General features: G+C 40.1%; 1 protein-coding gene and 1 non-coding gene across 5 annotated transcripts in view; one reads left to right on the top strand and one right to left on the bottom strand.

Annotated features, from left to right (window-relative positions):
• The window catches only part of GPATCH8 (G-patch domain containing 8), an 85,150-nt gene extending 66,848 nt beyond the window's left edge, over positions 1-18,302 (top strand). For all 4 annotated transcript variants that reach the window (XM_031468621.2, XM_064495782.1, XM_064495780.1 and 1 more), the window contains 2 exons: positions 9,037-9,167; positions 12,123-18,302. In XM_031468621.2, the coding sequence (XP_031324481.2) occupies positions 9,037-9,167; positions 12,123-16,023 (4,032 nt within the window). In that variant the 3' untranslated portion in view covers positions 16,024-18,302. The remainder of the gene's footprint in view (positions 1-9,036; positions 9,168-12,122) is intronic.
• Positions 9,303-9,377, bottom strand: TRNAN-AUU (transfer RNA asparagine (anticodon AUU)). Its single transcript is given in 2 exon segments — positions 9,303-9,338; positions 9,342-9,377. It is a non-coding gene; the product is annotated as a tRNA-Asn (tRNA).
• Positions 18,303-18,939: the final 637 nt, after the last annotated feature.

Here is an 18,939-nt window from a genome sequence, read left to right as displayed (position 1 = left end):
AATGGTAAACCATTTTATTTAGCTTTTGAAGGTTTATATTTCAAACTCCAAAGAGTATTCTCTTTCTCAGAGTTAAATTTGTGCAACACAGTAATAGTCAATGCCTTATTTTAACACTGGTATGTTTTGCTTTTGCTTTTGCTTTTGCGGTGCCTTGTTACCTACTCAGGATTCTTCTAGTCTTAACTCTCTTTTGTTTGTGCCACTAAGGAGTGCTTCTCAGCAGCCTCTAGTACATAAACTAGAAATCACAGATTGTCCCAGAGATGTACATTTGACCCTTGAATAACACAGAGATTAGGGGTGCTGACCCTCCATAGAGTTGAAAATCTGCGTATAATTTATAGTTGGCCATCCGTATCTGAGGTCCCTCTCTATCCATGGTTCCGTGTCCATGGATTCAACCAACCCCAGATCATGTAGTACTGTAGTAGTTACTATTAGAAAAAATCCACATATCAGTGTATCTGCACAGTTCAAACCTGTGTTATTCAAGGGTCAGCTGTATTTTGTCTGGCCTTTGTGGTGTTAGTTTTTTCTCCTTTAATTTCAGTTGGTTCTCAATTTTGTTTAATGAAGAGATTTTATATAATTCAGGCTTTGGCTTATCTAGAAAAATTGAAATACGTGAAAACATTGGGCTTACATTTCAACATAACAATTGGCTAAAGCTGAATAGTTTCCGTCTCTTTAGAAAGGCGTGTGCTCGTTCTTCAATTGGATATGGCTTCAACTTCATCTTTCTCTTACATTAACCTGTGTGACTCATTACATTACCTGCCAAACCCCTCTAAACATTTGAGTTTGTGACCCAAGCCTATACCTTTCCCTCCTCTCCACTCAGGCTCCCACAGGCTCTGACTGACACTAGGGAAGTAACATACTGAAAAACTGCCGCCTTATTCTTCCTTAATGTTGAGTACAACTTCCTTGCAATTTCAAAACCATCTGTATTATATCCAGTTAACAAAATCTGGTACTGTAAAGCAGCTCTGACTTGTAGAGAGAATAAGTATCTCCATCAGCAGAAAGAATGCTTTCACACTACCTCTTCTTTCTGCTAAAACAGCTTCAGTATGAAAACTCCTGTACTTTTGTATTTTTTTTTAAAAGACTTAAGTCTCATTTAATACCAGGGTCTGTTTCAGCTGTAAAAACTGTGGTGTCCTGAACTTTACAAGTGACTGAAGTAAAACAAAGTAAGTTGCTACACAGCAATTAGTGACTTCTGTATTCTAAATTGTACAGGACAGAATCTGTAACTACGTGATTTAGTTAGGTTTGTCTGAACCGTTACTTTCTGACAGCGTTGCTTACTCTTAGTTGACTAGTTTAGTACCTGGTAATGTGTATTACCAAGGAATAGAAATGTTAGAGTTTTCCTCATTACTCAAAAATAAAATAGGTTCTGAATTGAAATATTTTCTGAGAAATTCTTTGGTGATGGAAGGAATGATCATTTTTGGACTTCACATGGACTTCATTCAAGTTTATAGTAGTCTTGAAGTTTCAAGTAAAACGAAGTTTCACTATTTACTGATTGGATTATTGCCTCAAGATATTTTACTGCATTTGATTTCTCTGTATGCTTGGCATGTATGGCATCAGGATAATAGTAAGCACATCAAAACCAGCTGAACCTCTGGCAAGCCACTGCAGATTTAAAGAAATGCAGATAGGTTCCTTTCTCAGTGCTACTTTGATATTGGTGGGGGTAAGAAAATAATAAAAAATGCAAAGTGTGAGGAGATTCTAGGGCTAAAATAAGAAGAAAATGACCCTTCTAAGAAGTGAAACCAATAAAATCAGATACCAATGAAGATATTCCATAGCTTCTGTATATTTGGAGTGTTTATAGAATGTTTATCCTTACAAAATCATAAATTGATAATTGTAAAGATGTGAAATAGGTTAGGAAAATCATAAAGTACTTATGAATCTCAAAGCTTAGTAAATGTTGGTTTAAAGAGCACAATTCATTTCTGAAGAGGTTATGCTTTGAGAAGCATAGCAAGTGTGAGAAGAGGAATGCATCTCAGAACTTAAACATATTGTAGTTTTATTTTAATAACCTGTAGTAGAGAGAAGAAAATTTTAGTTTCAGTGGTATTTTGTGCCACTATGGATACTGTTTTATTTGAGACTGTTTTACTTAATAACAATTGACATTATTTGGCCAGTCTTCCAAAAATTGAGCATGTTTTGAGTCTTTTCACCTATTAAATCCTATGTACCCACTACCTCTGCTTTTGTTGAGAATAGGCTCCTTCTTACAACCTAGTTAACCTTGGGAAACTCTGTGTCTGTTTAGGGAAGCTGTCTGCTTTTGTGAGCAGGGGTAACCTGAAACAGACCTTTTGGAAGCTAAGGTTGCTGGTAACCCTGTATTCTCTTGCTATGTATTTCTGACTCTGTTTTACATCTTGGCACACAATCCCAAAATGAATAAAAATGAATCTACCTTATTTGTGTTCTGTGGTTTTCAGCCCCTATACACATTATCACAATGATGGACTGTGGTGGAGATTCTGGGATGAGGCTGTATGTTCTGTTATAGTCTGAAGGATTAAAGCAACCTAAGGAATAATAAGTTTGAGTGACAGTACTGAAAAGAGAGCTCTGAACGAGGATGCTGCTGTGCCATTTGCTTTGGGCCTAGGCAGCTCTTATGAATTATGCTCCTTCAAATTTTACCTAGAGGGCAAATCTTTGCCTCCAGATATGATCTAGAGGATTATGTAAATATACTTAAAACTCATTGTCCACAGAACCTTAGTGGTATACCATTAACATCTAATCAGATGGCTAAAATTAAAAAGACACAATAAGTATTGGAGAAGATATGGAGAAATGGGAACTCTCGTACATTGCTATTGGGGTTGTAAAATTGTGCAAGCCAGTCTGGAAAATAGTTTGACAGTTCCTCAAAATGTTATAGAGCTACCATATGACTAGTATATACTAGAGAAATGAAAATACATGTTCACACAAAAATTTGCATAAGATTGTTCATAGCAGCATTATTCATAATAGCTAAAAGGTGGAAACAACCCAAATAACCATCAGATGATGGATAAATAAACAAAATGTGGTATATTTGTACACTGTTATTCAATAAAATGGAATGACTTACTGATAATGATTTACAACATGCATGATTTAAACATGCATGAATCTTGAAAATATGCTGAGTGGAAGAAGCTAGTTACAAAAGACCCTCATGTGATTATAAAATCATATGTGATTTTATATGAAAACTCTAGAATAAACAAATCCATAGAGACTGTAGATTAGGTTTCCAGGGACTGGGAAGAAAGGGGTAATGAGGAGTAAATGCTAATGGGTATGGGTTTTCCTTTGAGGTTAATGGAAATGTTCTAAAATTAGATAGTGGTGATAGTTGCACAACTCTGAGAATATACTTAGCCCACTAAGTTTTACACTTTAAATAGGTGAATTTTATGGTTATATGAATTATATATCTCTAAAATTATTTTTAAAAACTTTATTATCGAATTTAAATTTTAGTGGTAGTGATGGTGACTGTGTATGTGTGTAAAAATTCCTTAAAGCAAGTATACACCTGATGCTATTAAGGCTTTTTGCTGAATATTTGAACACAAAACAAGTGTTACATAATGATTTTATGACAAATTAATTTGTTATTCACCAAATGATATTAAGTCATTGTGTTTCAAAATAATTGGGCACAAATGGTAAGTATTGTTATAAATGACTAATACTGTCACCTAGCCAAAAGAATGTATACTTCTCTTTTTCCCTCTGATTTTTTTCAGTATCTGTAATCAGCATTAGTATTTAGTTTTCTCTGTTACCAAACATTTGGTTTTCTCTGTTACTGAATAAAACTTATTTTCATCACTTACTGATATTCGTGTGCTAACAGAATTTAACGTCTTATGTCCAGTAACTTGAATTTCCTTAACCATTCAACTATAATCATTTTTCCCTGAGTAAGCTTAATGCTGAAGCTTTTTGTGTTCTCTCTTGGTCTTTTCTCTCCTTCACCATGTGGTGATGTCTTGAATGGCCTTGAAGCATCGAACACTGAGATTAGAATTGGATAACCTGGCCCAACTACAGCATAACCACTCCAGTTTGGGAGCGGAGTGGAGATGCTAATTGATGTTATATCGTTGGAGAGAGGCAAGAAACAGTGGGGAGAAGAGGCCATGGATTTTGAGTATGCAGGATTGTTGACATAATGGAAAGGGAGTGGTTGAGAGTCAGAAAAGACTGGATTATGATTAGGCAAAAAAACAGATTGAGCTGCAAACAACCACTTTTTTTTTACTCACTATTTCCCATCCCTGTTCATAACCAAAAAATAATATATAAAAGATGTATATGCGTTCCCTCTCCCAACAACTCATTTTAAAACTGAAACCAGTTTGATAAATGTTTATTGAGCATCTGTTTTGTGCCATAGACAACAGTGTGTACATTGCAGGGTTAGTTATAAAGGAAGACTAAGAACAGTTTCTGTTCTGGGAGAGTGGGGTTGCTATCAGGTGAGTGAAAGAAATCATGGATAATCTTTTGACCCTCAGCAGACAGAATCAGGTTTCTCTTTAGAACTGAGTAAATATTAGAACATACGGTTTTTGGATTTTTAGTGGCACTAGGAAATACTCTCTACCTATTTTCTGATGCCTGAAACTCCCTTCACATGGGAGCAATGATTTTTATTGTTTAGATTGTAATAATAGATTTAAAATACTTGAGAAAGATAATGGATTTATTCATAGTAAACTATACTCAAACTTTTAGTATGAAATTTTGTTGTGATGCAAGAGAGAAGAGTAGCATCAAAAGATACAAAAAATATTATATTAGACTCAGATCATTATCTTTTGTTGTTAGGAAAAACTATATGCAGAAGTATCTGTCTCACTTATTCGCAAACACAATGCTGCTCCTTGCTACTGACACTCCCCATTATTGATAATGTGGGCATATTTATCACCCACATTAAAAACCTAGTAAGATTTACCAGATTTTTATTTCTCTGGTTTAATTTGTTCAGAGTTGGATAGTGGAGTAGGATTTTGTTGCTGGAGTAGACATTTTTCTGCCAACACAGTTCTGTTTAGCTAGTTTTAAGAACTAGAATGTCATTTACATTTGAAGTGAATGAAGTTTACTTTTACTTACTTTGAAGTTGTTAGCCCAAAAAGTCATAGTTCTTTGGATAGGTATTTCAAGTGATGGGTTATTTGTTAAGATCTTTTGGAAAATTTAATGGAAACCCCAGCTACCATGTGATTGAAAATCAGTCAGACATTATGTTCTCTGCCACAAATGTATACTTTTTGGGAAATATGGTTTTTCAGGAAAACAGGATCTTCAAACCCTTTCATTATAAATGGGGTTTCATCTCCTTTTCCTTGAATCTTGAATATTTTCCAGTTAAAAATGTGTTATGTGGCTTAAATTTACATTAATAATCATTAATAGTCCAATAAATAAGCAAATTCACTAGGAACTCTTCAGAAAGCATACTTTACAATTTTCAGAGATAAGGACATTTGGAGTCAGCTTAAATGATTAGTTACATCCATTCAGATAGACTGTGTGCCAATTTAGAGTCTAACTTGAATTTGTGTGTATGGTATGAAATTTGCTCAGCCTTTGAAACAGTTTTTGGCTTGATGGCACATCTATACCTTTTGGTCTCCTTATCTGACAGGCAGATTCGTTGCTCCTCTATTCTTGCCTTGAAAAAAAGCTATCTAAAGTTGAGTTCCTCTTCAGAATTTAAGAAGAAAATAAAGGTACAGGTCACAGAGAATTTCTTATGGGTATTCAGCAGTGGCAAATGAGCCAACCTTGTTAGCCTTTTGGAATAAAATAGGCAACTTTGGGAAATCTGACTCTGAATTAGGGCTTTGTACCATTACTTTATCGACTGGAAATTGAGAAATTTCTGGTCTTTTTTTTTTTTTTTTTTTTTTTTTTTTTTGCTATTGGCCCAATTCTGTTCAGAAGTAAGGGGCTTAAAATTTTAGGCTTTTTGAGTCTCTAAGGAATGAGACTTCTTTACTACATGACAGTAATAGCGAGGAAAACCATATTATATAAATTGAATACATCCCTGGTAAAGATAATGAAAATATTTCATATCAAATGTTCCTACAGATGGTAAAAAAAAAAAAAAAATTGTCAAAAATCAAGGAAACAGTGTTTAAGCCTAGTTATTCACCAGCTGCTTACCAGACATCTTCTGTAGGCTTAGTGCTGCTCCTTACACAGTGTTGATTATAAAGGCAAGCCATAGTCCCTGCCCCAAGTAAAGGGGAAGGGCACTGTTGAACAGTTTGAATATACTAAGTGCTTTACATTTATTTTGATAGTCAGTCTTGTAAATCTCTTGCTAGGTGGCCCTGTTTTTCTAATGAGGGAATTGGAGCTCAGAGAGTTGAAACCACTTGGCTAGTATTTAATGGATTTGAACCCAAGTCTTTCTGACTCTGAAACTTTACACATACTGCCTTTCTAAAAGACAGGAAAAAGTATAATCAAACAAAATAAGATAGTTGCTAGATGAGTGCTCTAACAAAGAACTAAAACAGTTCAGAAAGAAAAATCCTATCATATGTGAGGGATCAGTAGAGTCTTTGTGAGGGGAAGTTAGTTTGACCTTAAGGGAGAAAGAGAGACTTCAAGTTAGGAATCCATTTTCATCATCAGAACCACCCTTATCTGAGAGAGACCTCAAATACACATTTTGGATTTGGGAGAATTGTCTCTAAGGTTTGGGTTAGGATTCTGGGGTTGCCAGTTCTATTTTTGAGACCCCAGACTTGACTATAAAGTTTGTATGGGTGATACAGGAGTGTTTGCTACGCCCTGTGTAGTACCAGGATTTGGATTTGTGTTCTTGACATACCATTTTCTTCCCTACCTACCTCCAGTTATATTGTGGTAGGAGTTTGAAATAGGGTGTCTTCAGGATGATGTGGACATAGCTCTGTCGCTTCAACTTCAGGGTCATACTAAGTGACTGCTGAATGATTGGAAATCATTGACTTAGCCTGCAGACACCAGACTTCGATAAAATGCTCATTCTTTTAGTCAGTGTCCTGTAATTTGGGAAATAACTCCTAAAAATATAAGAGAGAAGGGAGTGATTGAACTCATGGAGATTTTTCCAGGCTTTTGAGGGGGCCAGAGAAAAGACAGCAGAATTGAGGAAAACATATGTTCTATTTAAATCTTGGCCAGAGAGCCTGTTAAGTGTTTGAGGCAGAAAAAAACTAGGTTTGTGGCCTAAAATAATCACAGTAGTCCTGACAGGCTCTTTCTCTCTGCCCCATTCTCCTTGGAAGGAGAAAATTGGAATTCATATTTTATTTAAAATAGTTGATCCCCATTTTGAAGTGGTTTTTATAAAAATCTTAATTCTGGGCAGCCAGCCTCAGTAAAACAATTTTGCCAAATGTTGGTTACTTGAATGTCCCTAAAATAAAGGCAAATGAAAATAAGATTAACTGCTTTTAGACAGCAGTGGTCTTTCCTAAAGTTACATAATCAATTTTTCTGAAAGAATGGAGATAGTTCCATTTATATAGGAGGAATTATTCCTGTGTCAGTCTATGTGTATGTATACATACATGTGTTGTACAGGTACTTCCCTTCTCCCCAACCCTTTTAGAGTTGATGGCTTTGTCTCTGATTGTTCAGTATAATAGTTTGCAGATTCACTAAGAGAGCTTGTGTAGTAATGCTTGCTTTATTTTTTTTTTTCTCTTCCACTCTTGTTTTATTTTTTGCTTTTCTTTCTTTGTGATGTGACATTTTCAGCTGATGTATTGAAAGCAAATCCTTCTAATTTGGGAGCCCAGATCACAAGAGTGAGTTTTTCTACTAGTGTCTTTAGCTGTATATCTTTCTTTGTGTGTGTCTTTCCACCCTTTTCCTCTCCCAATTCAAAAATATTCAAAACACATCTCATAAATATTAGATAAGAAAATTCCTCTGTCTGTTGAACATCATCCCTTTCCACAAAGCAATGTCCACTTTATATTGGGTCAAATTCCTTTTCCCAATGCTGTTGTAAAAGCATAGGCTAATGTACGTGTTTTGTTTTGGTTTGTTTGCTTTGTTTATTATCTAATATGTTGGAAATAATTTTAGTTCTGTCTTCATTGCAGATAGTTGTCTGGACTCTGTCACCAGTGTGTCATAACACTGTTACTTTTTGGTGGTTGTTTTGTTTTGTTTCAAGGAAAATTATATAGTAGCTTCTGAGAACAAAAGTCCCATTCTTTTATCAGGATTTTAAGTAATAAATTCTTTGACTTATGTCTGTTCTTCCTCCTCATTCCCTGGATATTCCTCTTGGGGCCATGACGGAATGAAAAGCCACACATATTACTCCCTAATTTCTGCAGGCTGACCATATGAAAGTGGTCAGACTGTTGAGCTCTGAACATGGCAAGCATTGGAAGACCCATTTGTTTGCTTAGTTACAGGAAAACTGTTGATGCTGAAAAGAATAGCACCTTTTTATGGTGAAATGAAAGTATGCTTTCTCTTTGTTAACTTTTGATTCAAATAACCTCCCCATGTAAGCTGTACATTGCTTTTTAAGATCTTACACCTGGGTAATTTTCTATACTAGCTTAACCCCTTTCTGTTCACTTTGGCTTGTGTTACTACAATTTAACTCATGTTCTGTTTGTCTAGTTTTGCATCCTTGGAAGAGCAGGTGATTAAATAGTCCCTTTTCTTTCCTCCTAGTGTTCTAAAATTTGCTTGTTGCTTCTGAAATTATTTTATTTTGCCCAATAAAGCAAATGGTATGCTGTCCTAATTAGGAATGCAAATACTCCAAGTGTTTCACCCAAAGTAATCAGCCATTGTGTTTTCAATTACCATAAAAGAGTGTAGCAATATATTCTATATTAGCACTGTAACCATTGATTAAGTGTAGATATTCTGAAGGCCTTGCTTTCAGGATCCCCAGGTTATTCTAAATCACCCACCCTCTTTTCCTTTCTTGTGTTACCCCAGAGATTGAAAGATCTTAAGCAGAGAGAGTTTGCTCGAAATGTATCTTCAAGATCCCGCAAGGATGAGAGGAAACAGGAGAAAGCCCTACGGCGGCTCCATGAGTTGGCAGAGCAAAGAAAACAAGCTGAATGGTGAGGGTGTTTTTTTCTCAGAGGGTTTATAATCTTAAGATTTAAGGTTATAATTTAAGATTCTAAGATTTAAGAATTAAAATTCTTTTTTTTTAATTGAGGTATAATTGACATACAATTTTATTTTTTTTTAAGTGAATATACTGGGGATTGAACCTAGGACCTCATGCATGCTAATAAGCATGTGCTCTACCACTGAGCTATACCTCCCCCCACTGACATTACAATTCTTAATTTTTTAATAGATCATTCTATTAAACAAAAAGGATGTCTATATTTGAAGTATAATATTACTAATTAAGAATATGTACTTCTGAGACCATATCCTATGATCTGTGTAACCTTAGTTATCTGAGCTCTATGCCTCAGTTTCCTCATCTGTAAGATGGAGATAATAATAACAGTTTGCTTCTGTAGTTATTGTGGGGAGTGATTAAATTATGTTAGAGTGCCTATAAAAGAGTGCCTAGCACATAGAAGATGCTCAGTGAATCAGTAAATTATGCAACTATCATTGTTCTCATTCTTCAACATTTTTCTCATGTAGAAAAGGATGTAAATTATAGTATACTACTGGGGCACAGATTCAAGTGTTGTAACTGCCTTTTAAGTACCATAGAATTGGTACTAAACACTGTAAAACCTAGGAAATTCTGTCCATTTGTTTCTCTGCAGATTCTTGCCTTCTTAGTGTTTTTAGTGTTCCTTCATGGTTCTTGATGATAAATTTGGGGCTGGTATTTAGCCTTAGGTGGAATTTACCCCATCTAGGGCTGAATTTCCAAGCACTAGACTTTGGGGACCCAGTCTCAGCATCTAAGGATTCATGAGTTATGTGCCTCCATCCAAAGGACTTAGGCCGCCATGTTTGTTTTTTGTGGCTGGCCAGGAACAAAGGAGGAACTGGTTACGTGGAAAGAGAAACTATGATTGTGGTTTTTAAAAGTTTACAGCCAAGTTGGGGCAGAGTCTCTGGATCCTTTTTTACTGATTATCTTGTGTTTTGGAGGAAGAAGGAAGGGAGAGAACATGTATAGTGTAGGCATTTGAACAGAATTAACCTGTGATCTCTAATGGTGAGTTAAACTGCCTGTAAATGTTCTGAGTCCTTCATTGGCAGCTCTTTATTTAGTAAACACATTCCTTTTGGGCTTGTTGCCAGAGTGCCTCCTTAAAAAGTGTGTACCAGGCCACTCTCTACTCTCTAGTTCAGAACTTTTTTTTTTTTTTAATTGAGTTATAGTCAGTTTACAATGTTGTGGCAATTTGCAGTGTAGAGCACAATTTTTCAGTTATACATGATCATACATATATTCATTGTTGTATTCTTGTTCGCTGTGAGCTACCACAAGATCTTGTATATATTTCCCTGTGCTATACAGGATAATCTTGTTTATCTCTTCTACATATGCCTGTCAGTATCTACAAATTTCAAACTCCAGAACATATTTTAATACATGTTTTTCTTTAGTAATGACTTTTAGTTATCAGTTTTTGAAATAAACAGTTAAAAACTGACCACATAATCTCTTGCAAGAATAAAAGAAGGTTTTGATCCATCATCAGGTATTTCATTGTCCTAGGAGTAATGCATGATCCTATAGTATTATTGAAGTAACATGGCAAAGACTGAAGCAAAAGATCAAAATAAATTCCCTTTTAGTCAATTTGAGGGTTTCTTTGCTGTGGGATAGGTTTTGTGACACCATTAGAGTATCTCTTGCTGTCTAAATCTGTTAGATTCCACCTTCCAATAATAAGAGTTCAGATAGCAAAGGATACCATATTATCCTAATATATTTGGTCCCTGAGGTTATGACAGCTAGTAGCTAGGGTTTAAATTAAAAGGGCTTCATCCAAATAGATATCTAATTCTCTTCAGTTCTTGAGTTTGGCTTGAGATGTACCTGTCTGTATAGTACACACACTGTAAAAATTTCAGACATGACAAGGGTTTAAAACACTTTGAGGCTCCTTGGTGTTCCTGTTGTTTCACAGCTGAAAAGGTACTTCATAGAATGATGATTATTATATGGAATGCCAAAAAGTATCACAAAACCAAAGCAAATGCTTGGGTGTGGTGCCAGGAGGTTAGTACAGACTCTTAAGTTTCTGTAACAGACATAGTAACCACAGACCATCATAGAGTAGTATGGTGGGGGATTCTGACTATGTTCAACTCAGAATATGCATATTTTAAAAGGAAATTTGAAAGCACAGAGGAAATTGGAATCTTTTTTTAGCTGAGTGAAATATAGTTGATCCTTGAGCAACGTGGAGGTTAGGGGTGCCAGTGACTCCCAGCACACAGACACACACACAGACACAGACACAGACACATACACATAATACACACAGAGTCAGAAATCCTTGTGTAACTTTATAATTGAACCTCTATATCTGTGGTTCCATATCTATGGATTCAACCAACCACAGATTGTGAAACGTGTATTTATTAGGAAAAAAAATCTGCATATAAGTGGGCCTGTGAAGTTCAAACCTGCAAACCCGTATTGTTCAAAGATCAACTGTGTAACCTTTGTGAATAGATGGTCAGCCATATATGTTTGATAGCATACTAATGGATAGGATGATACAGTGAAAAATGAGTCCAGATAGAGGACAAGTGGACTGTAGCAGATGGTAGTGATGAAGTATTTGAATTGTGAGATAAGCTTCAGTTTTGTATTTTAGACAGTCTAGGAAGAAATAGCAGTAACTGACTAGCCCTGGGAATGTCGCTTGGTAGGTTAACAGCATGAGACTGTGCCTAACCTCACTGAAGAAGTTTCCTTTATTAGCACAGGGCCAGGGAATGACCACTACTCAGTGTCTTTAAGACCCACCTCTAATGCATGGTAGAACATAAGAGATAAGTATTTTATTAAAAAGTATGAAGTGTACCCCTAAACCTGTTTCTTTGTTTGTTTTTCATTTTTCCAAACCATTGTGTAGTGCACCTGGAAGTGGTCCCATGTTCAGACCAACCACAGTGGCTGTAGATGAAGAAGGTGGAGATGATGATAAAGATGAATCAGCGACAAACAGTGGCACAACTGCTTCTGCTACTTGTAGCCTGGGATCTGAATTCTCCACAGACAAAGGAGGCCCTTTCACTGCAGTACAAATCACTAATACCACTGGACTGGCACAGGCTCCTGGGTTAGCCTCTCAAGGCATCAGCTTTGGAATTAAGAATAATCTGGGTACCCCACTGCAAAAACTGGGTGTGTCATTTTCCTTTGCCAAGAAGGCTCCTGTCAAACTTGAATCAATAGCATCAGTTTTCAAGGACCATGCGGAGGAAGGGACCTCTGAAGATGGAACAAAAGCTGATGAGAAGGGTTCTGACCAAGGACTTCAGAAGGTGGGAGACTCTGATGGTAGCAGTAATCTTGATGGTAAAAAAGAGGATGAAGACCCTCAGGATGGAGGATCCCTTGCCTCAACATTATCTAAGTTAAAAAAAATGAAGCGAGAAGAAGGAGCTGGGGCTACAGAGCCAGAATACTACCACTACATCCCCCCAGCACACTGCAAAGTAAAACCTAATTTTCCTTTCCTACTCTTTATGAGAGCCAGTGAACAAATGGAAGGTGATAATTGTACACACCCAAAGAATGCCCTAGAGAGCAAAAAAAGTGGTTCTCCCAAGCCTAAGGGCTGCATCAAGGTGGCAGCAAGCCAAGGAACAGAAGAGACAGTTAGTGAAGTCTCTGAGCGGCAGATGGAAACCAGTGTGGCTGAGCTCTCAGAGCCTAGAAGCAAAGCTGAGACAAAGAAGACCTCAGGAGGGGATGTAAGTGAACATAGTTTAGAGAGTCAGAGTCAGAAGGATTCAGCGATCCAAATGTGTGAATCTAACCCTTCTAAAGAAACCTCTCAGGCCCCTCCACCAGGGAAAGAAAGCCAGGAGGGACCTAAACATCCTACTGGTCCCTTCTTTCCAGTTTTGAGCAAAGATGAAAGCACTGCCCTCCAGTGGCCATCAGAACTATTAATTTTCACAAAGGCAGAACCCTCCATTTCATATAGTTGTAACCCTTTGTACTTTGACTTTAAGCTTTCAAGGAACAAAGATGCCAGAGCTAAAGGGACAGAAAAGCCAAAGGACGTGGGAGGCTCCTCAAAGGACCATCTCCAAGGCCTTGATCCTGGCGAGCCCAATAAAAGCAAGGAGGAGGGGGATAATGTAGAACATTCTTCAGGAGGCAGAATGGATGCACCTGCTTCAGGGTCTGCCTGTAGCAGCCTGAATAAGCAGGAACCTGGAGGCAGCCATGGGTCAGAGACAGAAGACACAGGGAGAAGCCTTCCTAGCAAGAAAGAACGATCTGGGAAGTCCCACCGACACAAAAAGAAAAAGAAGCACAAAAAATCCAGCAAACACAAACGGAAACACAAGGCTGACCCAGAAGAGAAAAGTTCTAAGGCGGAGTCTGGGGAGAAGTCTAAGAAGCGCAAGAAAAGAAAACGAAAGAAAAATAAGTCATCAGCCCCAGCAGATTCTGAGCGGGGACCCAAACCAGAACCCCCTGGGAGTGGTAGCCCTGCACCACCACGAAGACGGCGGCGAGCTCAAGATGATTCCCAGCGGAGATCTCTTCCAGCTGAAGAAGGAAACAGTGGCAAGAAGGATGAAGGTGGAGGCGGTGGCAGCTCCCAAGATCATGGTGGGAGGAAACACAAAGGTGAACCTCCAGCTTCATCCTGTCAGCGAAGAGCTAGCACCAAACGGAGCAGCCGCTCCAGCCATCGGAGTCGACCCAGTAGTGGAGATGAGGATAGTGATGATGCTTCATCACGCCGGCTGCACCAGAAGTCTCCATCCCAGTACAGTGAGGAAGAGGAGGAAGAGGAGGAAGAAGAGTCGGGCAGCGAGCATTCCCGTAGCCGCTCACGGTCTGGCCGGCGCCATTCCTCACGCCGTTCCTCCCGGCGTTCTTACTCAAGTAGCTCAGATGCTTCTTCAGACCAGAGCTGCTATAGCAGACAGCGCAGTTACTCTGATGACAGCTACAGTGACTACAGTGACCGATCACGAAGGCACTCCAAGCGCTCCCATGACTCAGATGACTCAGACTACGCCAGTTCCAAGCACCGGTCCAAACGGCACAAATACTCATCTTCTGATGATGACTACAGTCTCAGCTGCAGCCAGTCCCGGAGCCGGTCTCGGAGTCACACGAGGGAGCGCTCAAGGTCCCGGGGCCGCAGCCGCAGCAGCAGTTGTAGTCGCAGCCGGAGCAAACGGAGAAGCCGCAGCACCACCGCCCACAGCTGGCAGCGGAGCCGTAGCTATAGCAGGGACCGCAGCCGCAGCACCCGGAGCCCTTCCCAAAGATCAGGCTCCAGGAAGGGATCATGGGGTCACGAGAGCCCTGAGGAGAGGCGATCTGGTCGTCGAGACTTCATTCGCTCTAAAATCTACCGCTCCCAGTCTCCCCACTATTTCCGATCAGGCCGGGGAGAATGTCCTGGGGAGAAGAAGAAAGAAGATGGCAGAGGGGATGATGGCAAAGGGATAGGCCCACCTTCCCAAAACAGCAACATTGGTGCAGGAAGAGGGTCAGAAGGTGACTGCAGCCCTGAAGACAAGAACTCTGTCACTGCCAAACTACTACTGGAGAAGATTCAGTCGAGGAAAGTGGAGAGGAAACCCAGTGTGAGTGAGGAGGTGCTGGCCACCCCTAATAAAGCTGGGCTCAAGCTCAAGGACCCTCCACAAGGTTACTTTGGGCCCAAGCTCCCACCTTCTCTTGGCAGTAAGCCTGTCCTTCCATTGATAGGGAAGCTCCCAGCTACCCGAAAGCCCAACACCAAGAAATGTGAAGAGTCTGGCTTAGAAAGGGGGGAAGAGCAAGAACAATCAGAAACAGAAGAAGGGCCTCCAGGGAATAGTGATGCCCCATTCGGACATCAGTTCCCCTCAGAGGAAACAGCTGGCCCCTTATCAGACCCACCCCCAGAAGAGCCAAAGTCTGAAGAAGCTACTGCTGATCACCCTGTGGCTCCGCTAGGCACCCCAGTGCACTCTGACTGCTATCCTGGGGACCCAACCATTACCCATAACTACCTCCCTGACCCCAGTGATGGGGACACCCTCGAGTCCTTGGATAGTGGCAGTCAGCCAGGCCCTGTGGAATCCAGCTTGCTGCCTATAGCGTCAGATCTTGAGCACTTCCCCAGTTATGCACCTCCCAGTGGGGAGCCTAGTATTGAGTCAGCTGATGGGCCCGAGGATGCTTCCCTAGCCCCACTGGAAAGCCAACCCATCACCTTCACTCCCGAGGAAATGGAGAAGTACAGCAAGCTCCAGCAGGCCGCACAGCAGCACATCCAGCAGCAGCTTCTGGCCAAGCAAGTAAAGGCCTTCCCAGCCTCCGCTGCCCTGGCCCCAGCCACTCCAGCCCTGCAGCCCATCCACATTCAGCAGCCAGCCACAGCCTCTGCCACCTCCATCACAACTGTTCAGCATGCCATCTTACAACATCATGCCGCAGCAGCTGCCGCCGCCATTGGCATCCACCCCCACCCTCATCCCCAGCCTCTTGCCCAAGTACATCATATTCCCCAGCCTCACCTGACCCCCATTTCCTTGTCCCACCTTACTCACTCAATCATCCCTGGCCACCCTGCCACCTTTCTTGCTAGCCATCCCATCCATATCATTCCCGCCTCAGCCATCCATCCTGGGCCTTTCACCTTCCACCCCGTTCCACATGCTGCCCTCTACCCAACCCTGCTTGCCCCACGGCCTGCCGCAGCAGCTGCCACTGCCCTCCACCTTCACCCTCTACTTCACCCCATCTTCTCAGGTCAGGACCTGCAACACCCCCCCAGCCATGGCACATGAGTTGGGGGATAGGAGCCCAGGTAGGGCCAGGGAAGGTGGCCCATAAATCTTCCCTTTGGGGGTGTTGAGCCATTAATACCAGCAAGTAGAAGCTGGGATGGGCAGTGTCTGACAGCCAAAGAATTGAATTTTGGCTTGCAGGGGTGGTTTTAGATTTGAGGTTTGCTTTGGGTTTACTATCAGGGATTTTTTTTTTTCCCTTTCCCCTTTCTGTTTGTCCCTCCCTCTCCTGTGTTTCTAAGCTATGGAACACCAGTAAGTGCTACCCACCCCTCTGCAGCAACATCTCCAAACTGTCAAGTTTAAATACTCCCCTCCTCTGTCTACTTTTTAATCCTCTGCACTTCCATCTATAAATTTTTAAACATTTTTCTCCTCTCTGGCCGGTGGGTTGTCCATCTTGTCCTGCCTTCTCAGTGTCTTTGACCTTGGTGACCTTATTTATCCAGGGTGAGGTGGAAAGAGGGGTCTGACCTGGAATTAGATGCCACTCAGGCTGTCATTTGATCCACTTCCCACACTAACAGTCACACATTTGGCGCTGTTGTCCTCATGTCCCTCATCCCAGAAGAGACATCTGCATATCCCAGAAAAGAAGATCCTGTCATGAATAGAAGCTCTGCAGAACACAGTCGCCCATGTGCTTCCCCAGAGAGGAGCTCATGTGTCTAAAGGGTGTATTTTCTTCTGTCATGTTGATGTTTCCTTCTTAATTTATAGGATTTTTTAATGTAAAAAATTGCACTGAACTCTATAAACGTAAATGCTGCTTTTTGTAGCTCATATAAAAAAGGTTCCATATTTGTAGTATACTGCAATAATATTTTTTACATCCAGCTCTTTAAGTGATCCTTGTTCTGGTGGCTTTGTGTAAATATGTTTGCCCTAGTTGAATTAAGAAACTTTAAAGGTTATAAACTGAAAACAAAAAAATAAAGTATTTGTTTTCTGCTAGATGCAAAAATGACTAAGCATGTATATTTTATCAAGCTCATGTATTTTTTGAAGTTAAGAACTATAAAAATGTTAAAACAACACAAAAAAACATTGTTTAACATTTTTTTGCTGAGACAAAATTTGCAGTAAGTGGTGCCCCCACCACTGGGATTTTTGAACTAATGGGCAGCAGTCACCTGGGGGTATCAGAGGGACGCTCAATTATGACAGTCTCTCTCATGTGCTTTGCTCTTTTATACAGAGAAACAGGTGGGCCCCACAGAGGAGGAGGGAGAGATTCGAGAGCTTTATTCTCTGGAAGGAATGAGATTCAAAGTGATTGTCCTGGGGGATTCCTGGTTTCCTGGGTGCCTGTCCCAGGCAGTCCATTTGCCTCCCTAGTATTTAGCCCTCTCTGACAAATTTTTTTAATGTGCCTTTTGGGTTGGCTAGAAACTGAAGTAGAAGTAGATTGGACGATGATAGAGTTGGGACAATTTTCTTCCTCCTCTTGTTGGGAGGTGAGCACGTTCATAGATACTATAAATTCTTTTGCTTCATAGTTTCCATGCCTTCTGCCCAGCTTAAGTTTAAGCAGTAAAGACTTTTTTTTTTTTTTTTCTCTCCCATGACACCTACCAGAGGAATTACCACCTCAATTCCTCCTCTTCTTGACTTCTACCTGGCTCTCAGACTTAAATTAACACACTGATCCAAAGGTGTTTATATTGCAGGTCTCATTTTCTTCGGTGTAGTCAGCACTTTCCTGCTTGGCATTTCCCTGCCTATTCCTGTGGCTAGGTTGGTTGGGTGGTCACCTGACAGGAAAAACAAAATCTGCTTATGTGGGCCAAGGCTCTGTGTTCTGCCTTCTCCAGGTCCCAGAAGAGAAAGGTTTTGAGTTTATGAGAGCGAATGCTGGGCAAACAAGGCTTTTGATTGAGCCTTCTACCTGTTCAGTGCTCCTCATCTGATCAGAAGCATTACTTTTTTGATAACTAGCACTGGAAAAATGAAATCATCTGTTTGAAGTGAAGGGACTCATTTTTCTTTGCTTTCAGCCCATGTAAATATTTAAATAATACAGTATTAACATTTTTGTGCTGCTTCCCATTAGCTTGTAGATTGAGCCATACTCTGGCTGCCTCCTTCCTGGGGGCAGTTTTCTTTAACTTCCAGAATAGTGATTTTAAAACTTAAAAAAAAAAACAAAAACAAAATAACCTGTCCTTACCTACAAGCATAACAGATTGTATTTAACTTTATCACATATGATAGAGATATATATGCTGTAAAATTAGGGAAAGGAACTTTCTAATAAACCAATGATTTGTGGAAACTTAGCAGAGTCTGTCGTGATTGTTGCCCCATCCACTCAAGTGGGGAAGGGATGGAGTTATGGGCCACAAATAACATCTTGTTTGATAAAGGAATAGATTCTTGAGAACCAGTTATTTATGATGTGTAGATTTTGCTTCTCAAAGCTCAGGCTGCCCAAGTAGAGGTAAAGCTTATGCTGTGGGAGGAAGTGTTAGTAGCTAAGTTTCTCTCAGTCTCATGTAGGGGTCTTGGAATGTGCACCTCCTTTCCACTCTTTCCCACATGACTTCTATTTCTACCCTTTTCTTCACTTTAGATGTATAATCTGTGTGTAGTAGAATGTATGGCATATAGGTGCTCACTAAATGTGTTTGCAATTTTTTTATTCTGGGGGGAGGAAATTAGGTTAATTCATTAATTTAAATGGAGGTACTGGGGATTGAACCCAGGACCCCATGCATGCTAAGCACTTGCTCTGCCACTGAGGTATACCCTCTCCCCCATGTGTTTGGAATTTCTGACTGATTTTTAGGATTTTGGATGGACTTACGGGCATTGAGACTGAGTCATCTGTCTGGCTTTTGCTAGACAGTACCAGTCTTCAATGATTCTCCTCAATCCTTTAATACCATTACAATGCTTGAGAGCTACCTGGTAAAA

The sequence above is a fragment of the Camelus dromedarius genome, chromosome 16 (assembly GCF_036321535.1).
Source record: "Camelus dromedarius isolate mCamDro1 chromosome 16, mCamDro1.pat, whole genome shotgun sequence".
In the NCBI taxonomy this organism is placed as follows: Eukaryota; Metazoa; Chordata; class Mammalia; order Artiodactyla; family Camelidae; genus Camelus; species Camelus dromedarius.
Note: the sequence above shows the minus strand (reverse complement) of the source record. Positions and strands in the feature narration are given on the sequence as shown.